General features: G+C 35.9%; 1 protein-coding gene across 2 annotated transcripts in view; it reads left to right on the forward strand.

Moving 5' to 3' along the window:
- PITPNC1 (phosphatidylinositol transfer protein cytoplasmic 1) overlaps nt 1-12,995 on the forward strand; it is a 424,023-nt gene that overhangs the window by 203,215 nt on the left and 207,813 nt on the right. For both annotated transcript variants that reach the window (XM_007482775.3, XM_056817273.1), the window contains exon 3: nt 9,617-9,705. In XM_007482775.3, coding sequence (XP_007482837.1) covers nt 9,617-9,705 — 89 coding nt within the window. The remainder of the gene's footprint in view (nt 1-9,616; nt 9,706-12,995) is intronic.

The following is a 12,995-nucleotide window of genomic DNA, read 5'->3' on the forward strand; positions in this document are numbered from 1 at the left end:
TGCTCAGTCATACACTTAGGAAGCAAGCATCTGAGGTCATATTTGAACCCAAGACCTCCCATCTCAAGGTCTGGCTCTCTATACATAGATCATTTAGCTGCCCCTTACACCATAATTTTATGGCTACAAAGTACAATCACTTTTCATTTGATACCTATCCATACTACTGATGTTACTTTTGAGAGGTGTAGTGCAAACATAATCTCATTTTATAGAGGATAAAACTGAGACAAAGTTCAGTTCACTCAGCTGATGAAGGACAAAACCATAATTTTAAACTAAGAATAATAACAGCTAATATTTATAGCATTTTAAAGTTTTCAAATGTCTATAATAATAATAATAACAAACATTTATATAGAGCTTACTATGTTCCAGGTTCTGTGCTAAGTGCTTTACAAATATCATATGATATTCACAACAGTCCTGGGTAATAGGTCCTGTTATTATCCCCATTTTACAGATGAGGAATCTGAGGCACATATAGGTTAAATGCTTTACCTAGGGTCACAAAGGTAGTGAATTTCTGAGATTGGATTTGAATTTCATCCTTCCTGACTCTAGTCCTAGTGGTCAAACAGTGTATCACCTAGCTACATATATACACATATATATGTATATATAGATATATACAATCCTCACAACTATTTTGAGAGGTGGTAGGTACTATAATAATAATATTTTGTTATAATATTAAATAATAAAATATTATAATTATAATAACTTAATAAATGTTCTTCCCTTCCTTTCTTCTTTCATTTCTTGATTCTTATTTCCATTAGATAGATGAGGAAATTGAGGCAGAAAGAGATTAAGTGATTTACTGAGAGTCACCTAGCTGGAGAATGTCTGAGGCAGGATTTGAACTCAGGTCTTTCTAACTTTTGAGTCCTATGATCTTGCCATTTCCATGCCACCTGCCTAAACTAAGTTTTCTGGTTCCAAGGCTAATGTTGGTTCCAGTGCGCTGCTTTTCCTCTCATGTTTAGAGAACTAAAAGACATTATTTGATCTACTAGGAGACTGGCATATATTTCACACTGAATGGGAAATCTGAATGGCAGAGATGACTCCTTCAAATTGTAGCACACATGACAGCTGAGATCATGAAAGTGGAAGCAACTGTGGGAACTAATTAAATTTCTTTTTTTTCCTTTTTAGACAGTGATAAGTTTTTTACGTGGGGGGAAAAACATTTACTTTCTCAGGGGAATAAGAGGCAAATAATGACTCTCCAAGGGAAAATGGATGCCTAGGAACAGACTTCTTAGGAGGTTTAAAAATTAACAGGAGTCTTATCATAGAAGATATTACAAATTCCTAAAGTCCCAGGCCCTGTAAATAACTTTTAAAAGAGTGGTTTCTTCCCTGAATTCATTATAATAGAATAAAATGAAATCACATGGCCAAACTCAGCTAAATGAATCCTTTTTATATTGAATCTGATGGGGTGGAACCATTAATTATAGAATAAAATTGACCATGCATTGGCCGAATGTAACAGCTATAATACTCTAGAGTCTTAACTGTTTCCCAAAGGGATAAGATTCGATGCAGATTTTCCCTTTCCAGGAAAATTATAGCTTTTTGTGAATCCACTATTTCATTATTTCCACCATAATGGACAAAGGACAGAACTTGGAGTAGGAAGGCCTTGAGGGTGGTTGTTAGAGAATGTTCTCAACATCATAAAGTCTTATGAGGACAGATGTGAGTTATTTTAATGATGAACAGGACTATGCCAAGAGTTTTTTTTTTTCAAATATTTCAAAAAGAGAATGAAATTCATTACTGCATAAGAGTCCTGAGACCTCTGGCAAAGATGTACCAAGATGCTAAGGAATGATACAGAAAGTTGTGGGCCATAGGATTTGGAGTCAGAAGGCTTGGATTTGAATCCTGGCTTTGCCCTTTACTCTCTGTGTGCCCTTGGATGAGCTACTTCATTTCTCTGGCCCATTTTTCTCCTCTGTCCAATGAGGTTATTGAAGGAGGTACTATATAAAGTCTTTCTAATTGTAAACTGATCTTTTGATCCTTTAAGGAGATATCAAAGATTCAGCAGATTAAGAAGAATCACAGGGCCTAGTTCCCTTGATAACTTTGCCTGAAGACCTCATATAGCAGGGATATCCACCTAAGTAAACATTCTTTAGAGTTTTGCTCCACCCCCCTTCCTCCCTCCCTTCTTTCCTCCCTTCCTCCCTCCCTCCATCCCTTCCTTCCTTCCTTCCTTCCTTCCTAGACAGATAAGAAATCTTTTTTGACTGTTCTCAATTATTCCACATATATCTGATCAGTCACCAAGTCTTCTTTCTTTCTTTCTTTCTTTCTTTCTTTCTTTCTTTCTTTCTTTCTTTCTTTCTTTCTTTCTTTCTTTCTTTCTTTCTTTCTTTCTTTCTTTCTTTCTTTCTTTCTTTCTTTCTTTCTTTCTTTCTTTTTCTCCAAAACCGGTTAGTTAAAGAACAAATCATAGAAACAATTTCATTGAAGAAAATGACAATGATGAGACATCCTTTCAAAACCTATGGTATGCAGCCAAAGCAGTACTTTGGGGGAAATTTATATCCTTGAGTTCATATATTAACAAATTAGGGAGGGCAGAGGTCAATGAATTGGGCATGCAAATTAAAAAACTAGAAAGTGAACAAATTAAAAATTCTCAGATGAAGACTAAATTAGAGATCCTAAAAATCAAAGGAGAAATTAATAAAATTGAAAGTCAAAGAACTATTGATTTAATAAATAAGAGTAGAAGCTGGTATTTTGAAAAAACAAATAAAATAGACAAAGTACTGGTCAGTCTAATTAAAAAAAGGAAAGAAAAAAACCAAATCAACAATATCCAAGATGAAAAAGGAGACCTCACCTCTAATGAAGAGGAAATTAAGGCAATGATTAAAAACGACTATGCCCAATTATATGGCAATAAATATGACAATCTAGGTGATATGGATGAATACTTACAAAAATATAAATTGCCTAGACTAAAAGAGGAAGAAATAAATTACCTAAACAACCCCATATCAGAAAAAGAAATTGAACAAGCCATCAAAGAACTCCCTAAGAAAAAAATCCCTAGGTCCAGATGTATTCACAAATGAATTCTATCAAATATTCAAAGAACAACTAATCCCAATATTATACAAACTATTTGACAGAATAAGAAAAAAAGGAGTTCTGCCAAATTCATTTTACAACACAAATATGGTACTGATTCCAAAACCAGGCAGGTCAAAAAACAGAGAAAGAAAACTATAGAACAATTTCCCTAATGAATATAGATGCAAAAATCTTAAATAGGATACTACAAAAAGACTCCAGCAAGTCATCACAAGGATAATTCACTATGACCAGGTAGAATTCATACCAGAAATGCAAGGATGGTTCAATATTAGGAAAACCATCCACATAATTGACCATATTAACAAGCAAACTGACAAAAATCACATGATTATCTCAATAGATGCAGAAAAAGCCTTTGATATAATACATCACCCATTCCTATTGAAAACACTAGAAAGTATAGGAATAGAAGGGCCTTTCCATAAAATAATAAACAGTATATATCTACAACCATCAGCCAACATCATCTGCAATGGGGATAAGGTAGAAGCCTTCCCAATAAGATCAGGAGTGAAACAAGGATGCCCATTATCACCACTATTATTTAACATTGTACTAGAGGGGGCAGCTGGGTGGCTCAGTGGATTGAGAGCCAGGCCTAGAGATGGGAGGTCCTAGGTTCAAATCTGGCCTCAGACACTTCCCAGCTGTGTGACCCTGGGCAAGTCACTTGACCCCCATTGCCTAGCCCTTACCACTCTTCTGCCTTGGAGCCAATACACAGTATTGACTCCAAGATGGAAGGTAAGGGTTTTTATTTAAAAAACAAACAAACAAACAAACAAACAAACATTGTACTAGAAACACTAGCAGTAGCAATTAGAGAAGAAAAAGAAATTAAAGGTATTAAAATTCCCAATGAGGAGACCAAGCTATCATTCTTTGTGGATGATATGACGGTCTACTTAAAGAATCCTAGAGAATCAACTAAAAAGCTAGTCTAAATAATCAACAACTTTAGGATACAAAATAAACCCGCATAAGTCATCAGCATTTCTATATATCTCCAACTCATTTCAGCAGCAAGAATTAGAAAGAGAAATTCTATTTAAAATCACCCTAGACAAGATAAAATACTTGGGAATCTATCTGCCAAGACAAACACAGGAACTAAATGAACACAACTACAAAACACTCTTCACACAATTAAAACTAGATCTAAACAATTGGAAAAGCATTGCTCATGGGTAGGATGAGCTAACATAATAAAAATAACAATCCTGCCCAAATTATTTTACTTATTTAGTGCCATACCCATTGAACTACTAAAAAACTTTTTTTACTGAATTAGAAAAAACATAACAAAATTCATTTGGAAGAACAAAAGATCAAGGATATCCAGGGAAATCATGAGGAGAAAAATGCAAAGGAAGGAGGACTTGCAGTCCCAGATCTCAAACTATACTATTAAGCAGTGGTGGTCATCAAAACAATGTGGTACTGGCTATGAGACAGAAAGGAGGATCAGTGGAATAGACTAGGGGTAAATGACCTCAGCAAGACAGTCTCTGATAATCCCAAAGGCCCCAGTTTTGGGGACCAAAACCCACTATTTGATAAAAACTGCTGGGAAAATTGGAAGACAGTATGGAAGAGATTAGGTTTGGATCAACATCTCACACCCTACACCAAGAAAAACTCAGCATTAGTGAATGACTTGAATATAAAGAAGGAAACTATAAGCAAATTAGGTGAACATAGAATAGTATACTTGTCAGATCTTTGGTAAAGGAAAGACTTTAAAACCAAACAAGAGCTAGAAAAAAATCACAAAATGTAAAATCAGTAATTTTGATTACATTAAATTAAAAAGTTTTTGTACAAACAAAATGAATGCATCCAAAATTGGAAGGGAAGCAACAAACTGGGAAACGACCTTCTTTACAAAAACCTCTGACAAAGGTCTAATTACTCAAATTTATAAAGAGCTATGGGCAAGGGACATGAATAGGCAATTTTCAGTTAAAGAAATCAAAACTATTAATAAGCACATGAAAAAGTGTTCTAAATCTCTTATAATAAGAGAAATGCAATTCAAAACAACTCTGAGGTATCACCTCACACCTAGCAGATTGGCTAACATGACAGCAAAGGTAAGTAGTGAATGCTGGAGGGGATGTGGCAAAGTTGGGACATTAATGCTTTGCTAGTGGAGTTGTGAATTGATCCAACCATTCTGGAGGGCAATTTAGAAATATGCCCAAAGGGCACTAAAAGACCACCCTTTGATCCAGCCATAGCACTGCTGGGTTGGTACCCCAAAGAGATCATAAGGAAAAAGACATATACAAAAATGTTCATAGCTGCACTCTTTGTTGTGGCAAAAAATTGGAAAATGAGGGGATGCCCTCCAATTGCTGAACAAATTGTGGTATATGTTGGTGATGGAATACTATTGTGCTCAAAAGAAAAATAAAGTGGAGGAATTCCATGGGGACTGGAACAACCTTCAGGAATTGATGCAGAGCGAGAGGAGCAGAACCTGGAAAACATTGTACAGAGAGACTGATACACTGTGGTACAATCGAATGTAATGGACTTCTCCATTAGGGGCAATGGAGTGATCCTGAACAACTTGGAGGGCTCTCTGAGAAAGATCACTATCCACATTCAGAGGAAACACTGTGGGAATAAAAACACTGAAAAAAACCAACTGCTTGAACTTGTGGGTGAAAAGGATATGGTTGGGGATGTATACTCTAAATGAACATCCTAGTGCAAAAAACAACATGGAAATTCATTCTGATCAAGGACACAAGTAATACCCAATGAAATTGCACATCGGCTGTGGGAAGGATGGTGGAGAGGAGGAAGGGAAGTAAAGTGATTATTGTAACCAAAAAAAAAAAAGAATCATTAGTGAGCTAGGTTTATACCCCAGAGAGATAAAAAGGAAAAAGACTTGTACAAAAATATTTATAGCTGTGCTCTTTGTTGTGGCAAAAAATTAGCAAATGAGTGGATGCCCTTCAATTGGGGAATGGCTGAACAAATTGTGGTATATGTTGGTGATGGAATACTATTGTTCTGAAAGGAATAATGAACTGGAGGAATTCCATGTGAACTGGAAAGACCTGTAGGAAGTGATGCAGAATGAAAGGAGCAGAAACAAGAGAACATTGTACACAGAGACTGATACACTGTGGCACAATCGAATGTAATAAATTTCTCTACTAGCAGCAATGCAATGATCCGGGACAGTTTTGAGGTACTTGTGAGAAAGAATGCTATCCACATCCAAAGGAAGAACTGTGGGAGCAGAAACACAGAAGAAAAACATATGATTGATCACATGAGTCAATGGGGATATGATTGGGGATGTATACTCTAAACAATCACCCTAGTGCAAATATCAATAATATGGAAATAGGTCTTGATCAATGACACATGTAAAACCCAGTGGAACTGCTCATTGGCTATGGGTTGGGGGAAGGAGGAGAGGGAAAGAACACAAATCATGTAACCATGGAAAAATATTCTAAATTAATTAATTAAATAAAATTTTCAATTAAAATAATTAGCATTAGTGGTTTCCCGTTTACTCTAGAATAAAATGCACACTCTTCTGCTTGGTATTGAAAGGCTTTGACAGTGATAGATTTCATGTTAGTCCTCTTACATCTACCATATTGCAGTCATGCTGCCCTACTCACTGTTCCCTGAACATGACATTATATCTTCTACTTTTACATTGATTCACCATTCCCAGAATGCTGACCTGCACCTTTGCTGAATCTTGAAATTCCTGATTATCTCTTTCCCCTCCCAGTGAAATGTAAGCCTTTTGAGTACAGGACCTGTTTTGCTGTTTTGCCCTTATTCTCTGGCACAGTGCCTGGCACATAGTAGCTATTTAATAAATGCTTGTCAATTAAATTGAGTTGGCACTTTTCCAGAGGGGAAGCAGTGACTTAAGCATGTGGTTGCCCTGGATTCCTGGAGCTCTGCCTGGTCTGTTTTGGGTGGGCAGTTGTCCAACCCTGTTTCAGTAAATTAAACCCATGAGAACACTACTTGCCAGTGAGTAGAATCCATGACTTCTTCCGACATAGCGCAATATTGCAAAACTGTGTGGGGTGGGAAGAGTCAGGAGCAAATTTGTATGCAATTTTGGTTGCAGCCTCATCCTCCAAGGAAGCCCAGTTTTATTTCTCCATTTGTGATCTGCAACTCCCATTATGTTCAAACTCCAATGACTTATGGAATCAATCATTATTAGAGGCTATAAACCCTTTTGCAGGAGGCAGAGCTGCCCATTGGAGCAGGATGAGTGTAAGGTAAATGGACAGTTACTGCTGAGATGATTTTTATGGGAGTGCTAAATTCCGTATTAGATCTACAAGAAGAATTACTAGGTGATTTTAAAAGTGCTTCAGCTTGGGTTCTCTCATCCCACTGGGGAGCAATTGCCTCTGTCTGATGTTCTTTTCTGTTTGGAAAACTTAGTTTTCTTCATTTCTTCATTTGTTTTATTCCTGATAAAGATCTGGATAAAGATAAAGATAAGGTCTGAATTGCTGTCTGGAACAAAATAAAGCTTACAAGTCTTTGAGCATATGAAAAGCAGGGAATTTGAATGGATCTCTATTCTGAGGCTCACTGCACTTACTGAGTTCTGGTATCATTTCAATCCCAAATACTAGAAGGTTTTTTAGGCTCTGTGTTGTTTTAAAAAATCCTTTTTGATGACTGTCTACTTAGAATTCAAAACTACTCCCTGCTTGTTCTCAGCATGCAGTTCTCAGGAACTAAAAGACTGATACATCTTTTTAGGTTTCATGTATTAGACATCCAATACACCAGCAGTGGGGGAAAGGGGTGGGAGGCAAGTGGGAGGGCACTACAGGTGTTAGAATAAGAAAATAGCAAAATGGTAGTGGGAGATCAAAAAAGAAGAAAACCCCAAAATTCAACACTGGAATGGAAAGACAGGCAGGGGCAGGTTGGATTTTTATGGAAGATTCTCAGAGCCTATTCTGTGTAATTTGTGAGCATGCAATAAAACTTTTATTAAGCACCTATTGTGGTCAAAGTACCAAGAATATAAAAATGAACAAACTGGAACAGTCTCTTAACTTCTGAAAACTTACATTCCACAGGGGTAAAGGGGAGGCATGACTTTTCATTTTAATTCCATGAAGCATTTATTACAAGCTTACAATATGCCAAACACTTTTCTAGTACGCATTAAAAAGACAAAATTAAACAATATATATCTTCAAAGAGTTTCCATTCTTCTGAGGAGATGAATACAATACAAAGTAGAGAGTATTTGAGGCAAAAGAAGAGATTTGGACAGAAGGGCCTCCAAGAAGAGATAGTACCTTGAACTGGGCAGGACTCTTGAAGAAAGCAATAGATTTTAATAAGTGGAACTAAGTGAGGATTTAATATATTTGAGGTCATGGAGACAGTCTGTAGGAATCCATGACAGCAAAATCAAAAACACTGAAATTTTAGAGTAGCCATAGCTAATATGGAAATGTATTTTGCATGACTTCATAAGTATGGTAGATTTACTATTTCATGCCTACTTATTAGATTGGGGAGGGCTGATAAGAGAGAATTTGGAATTGACAAAATAATTTAAAATTTTAAAAAGATATTATAGAACAACCAACAATCCAATTTGTTTGGAATACAAATAGAATCTAGGAAAAGGATTAAGCAAATCAATATCAATTAATAGGAGAGAAAAAAGTTTTAATTTTTTAAAATAATATTCAACAGATTTTTTTCCCCTTTAAATACACCCTTACCTTCTTTCTTAGAATTGATAATATCAGTTCCAAAGCATAAGAACGGTAAGGGCTGGTCAATTGTGGTTAAGTTACTTGTCTAGGGTCACACAGCCAGAATTTGAGGTTAGATTTTAATCCAGGCCCTCCTGTCTCCAGGCCTACTGTTTATCCACTGAGCCACTGAGTTACCCCCAGTTAGTCTTTTAAGAATTTCTGAAAGTAGCTATCTCAATAATGCAGTGAAAAGTCATGTCCCATATTCATTGCAACTCTTCTTATGATTTCTATTGTTCCTATTTTCCACTCTTAATACTCAGAGGATTTCAAAGGATGAAGTCAGGCTTTTACAACTTACTCATATTCTCACTTATCTGTACTTATTGATTTAACCACATCAGGCTATTGAGTCCTAAACCCCTCAGGACCCAGCCTGTGGCAAAGGCCATCTATTTGCCAGGAATACAACCTTTTAGACATGGCATTACTATCATTTTCCTTGTCAAATTAGTGGTAGTGAGTTCAAGTGCAGATCCTTCTTTTTTTTTTTATCTAATTCATGACCAAGTTGTATTCCCTTTACACATATTAAGAAGATATAACTGTGTTATAAAATGAATAGTCATTTTTCTGTACCAAAAAAATGACCATAAGCAAGTACGTTGCATGTGTGGAAAATGTTTTCATTTCCTCTAGGACCTGCTTTTTATGGCTATATATAATTTCTAATTTACTTTTTCTTTTCCTTGCAGCAAATTGCCTAGCTGGGCTAGAGCTGTTGTCCCCAAGATATTTTATGTTACAGAGAAGGCTTGGAACTACTACCCTTACACAATTACAGGTAAGTCTTCAACCAGAGTACTCTATAACCACTTTCAAGCAATAAATGTAGGGGAATGGGGAAAGTGATTGTCTAGGTCAGTAATCTCCAAAGTAGGGGCTATGGCATGACCATATGTGTTTCACAAATCAAAGGGTGAGAAGATGAGTTCATCCAACCCTCTCCCCAAAAACCAATTGCAGGGATAATCTATCCTGAACACAACCATACTGCCTTGTGAAAAGTTTCAACCCATGCCCTTTGTCCTGACAAAAGGATCCACTGTAGAGGGAAATGCCAAACCACTTCCTAATCTTTGCCAAGAAAACCCCATGGATCCATTGGATATGGTTCATGGTATCATGAAGAGTCAGATACAACTAAGCAACAACAAAGTATATCTGTATCCTTTGTGTACCCCCTGCCTAATCTCTTCCCCTGCTTCATCCAGATTATATCATGACTATAGCAGGCATCCATCAGAGAGAGAGTGGGCATTATTTATTTTTATATTTTTAATATATATTATGTATAATTATATACTTAGTATGTAACATAAATATAAATATTTATTTATTGTTATTATATATATATATCTGTTCCTGAGTGTAGAGATTATTTCCTTCTTACTATTTGTTGCTTAATAAGTGCTTATTGATTATACATATACTACCCATTTTGAGGTTGTACAGAATGAGTCACACAGGTATAGATGGGCTGTTCTTTCTTTCCAAACCCTTCCATCTTCAGAACTTCCCTATGTCTGTCCATAGTATCTTCAAGTCCACAGTCTTAGTGTCATCCTTAGCTCATTACATTCACTCAGCAGTTGGTTCCCCAATCTTGTCATTTCTGTCCACACATCATCTCTTTCTCCTCTCCACTCCTACAACCACTATCCTAATTTAGTCCTCTAATCACTTCTCTCCAGGACCATTCCAGTGGTTTCCTGTTTCACCTCCTTGTCTCAAGACCCTCTCCAAACTATCTTCCACACAAAACACTTTTCCTAAAGCATAAACTTGCCCTTGTCACCTCTACTGAAGAAACTCCAGGGTCTCTGTGTTGATTTCAGGATCAAATAAAAACTCCATTTTGGCATTTAACACCCTTCAAAATTTGATTTCAATCCACCTTTCCATTTTTTTTATACTTCACTCTCCTTCCTAAAGTCCAACGGAAATAGCTTTCTTGCTGTTCCTCAATTAATTTAAGGATCAAGTTGTTGTTTTTTTTATTCTAGTCATGACCCTCTTTGGGGTTTTCTTGGCAGAGATACTGGAATGGTTTCCCATTTTCTTCTCCAGCTCATTTTACAAATGAGGAAACCGAGGCAAACAAGGTTAATTGACATGCCCAGTGGGTCATATAGCTGGTAGGTGTCTGAGGTCATATTTAAACTCCAGAAGATTAGGTTTACTGATTCCAGTCCCAGTGCTCTATCCCCTGCTGTTCCTCACACTCATACAAAAACACAACTAAAATATCTAAACCTATTCAAATAGGAAATTAAAGTATGATAATATCCATTAAGTAAGCTCCTAGAAAGCAGAATGAATTTTGATGGACAACTTCCTGCTGAACTGAAATCAGAGGCTTTTCAATTGTCCTTGTTTTTGCATTGTGCATGATAATATCTACATAGATGATTATGATTTGTGTTTTAAAGCCATTATGCTCTACCTGTTACGACCCAAGATATTTTGTGTTACTGAGATTGTTACATTATGTATCTTCTAATAAAAAAAAGTAGCTAAGAAAAGAAATCCATTTGTTTGGCTGGCTAGCTACATTGATTAAATTTACTGAAGCATTAATTACTAACAAACAGTTATTATTTACAAGTCTGCCCTATTCCTCAGTAAGGAGATTTTTCTAAAATAATGAACTATAGGGGCAGCTGGTTGGCTCAGTGGATTGAGAGCCAGGCCTAGAAATGAGAGGTCTTAGGTTCAAATCTGGCCTCAGATACTTTCCAGCTGTGTGACCCTGGGCAAGTCACTTAACCCCCATTGCCTGCCCTTACCACTCTTCTGCCTTGGAGCCAATACTCAATATTGACTCCAAGATGGGAGGTAAGGATTTATTAAAAAAAAAAAAGTCAAAATTAAATAATGAACTACATTTAATCACATTGTTCTCACTAAAAACCATCAATATTAAAAATATTTTAAAATTTTAATTTTGTCTTCATCTCATGTAAAATTTTTCTTCTTGTGTATATCTTAGTTAATAATATATGAGCATAATGGCATATTTATATAATTTATATATAATTATATAATCTACCCTATGCTGCCTCTCACTAATTTTTTTCACAGTTTCTGGAACAATTATGCTAGGACATACAAGGTATATAGAAAGAGTAGAAGTTACAGGGCTAGCCTTGGAGTCAGGATGATGTGGGTCCTAGTCTGGCTTCTGACACATATTCTTTATGATCTTGGGCAAGTAATTTATCCTCTCAGTGTCCCCAGGAAATTTTAAATCCATATATTTCAGATAGAAAGAGTTTTCATGCCAAGTGTTTACAGACTAATAAAGTCATGGGCCTAGACCACAAAAAAAAGAAAGAAAATTAAGGCTGTACAATAAAATCTTTTTGTTCATAAGAGTGGTTGTTGAAAAACAATGTTTTGAGACCACTGATCTAGACATCGTTATTCCTCCTCTTGCCCTTCCCTGTTTTACAAAAGCATGGTTCTTGTTATGTATACCATATAAAGTTGTAAGAATCAAATGAAATAAAGTTATATAAAAGACTTGGTCAATTCTAAAGTGCTCTATAAATATAAGCTGCTGCTACTACCACTACTATTATTATTATTATCTCATTCCAATTTTTAGGTCACGTCATTAAAAAAAAATATTTGCCTTTACAAATAGATATGGAAGGGAAAGAAAAAAAAAGGAAATTAAATGCATCCATCATATAGAATCCTAGACCTAGAAGAGAACACAGAAACCATCTAGATCAATTATTTCATTTAAAAAAAATTCTTAGTTTCTATCTAGTAACAACTTTAAGAAGGCTAAGGTCTAGACAAACAGGGGTTAAGTGACTTGATAAGGGTCATACAAATAGTAAGTATTAGAGGCTAGATTTGAACCCAGGTTCTTCCAACTTGAGGCCTCACACACCATCCATTGTGCCACCTTAACCTTTCCTTATAAATGAGGAAACTGAATCTCAAAAAGTTAAAGTAACATGCATTAATCTGAACCCGATTTCTGAATTAAAATCCAGTGTTTTTTCCTTATCACTACTCTAACTTTGTATCCCTATTCCAATATGTTGTAAAATAAATTTC

Source organism: Monodelphis domestica, chromosome 2 (assembly GCF_027887165.1).
Source record: "Monodelphis domestica isolate mMonDom1 chromosome 2, mMonDom1.pri, whole genome shotgun sequence".
In the NCBI taxonomy this organism is placed as follows: Eukaryota; Metazoa; Chordata; class Mammalia; order Didelphimorphia; family Didelphidae; genus Monodelphis; species Monodelphis domestica.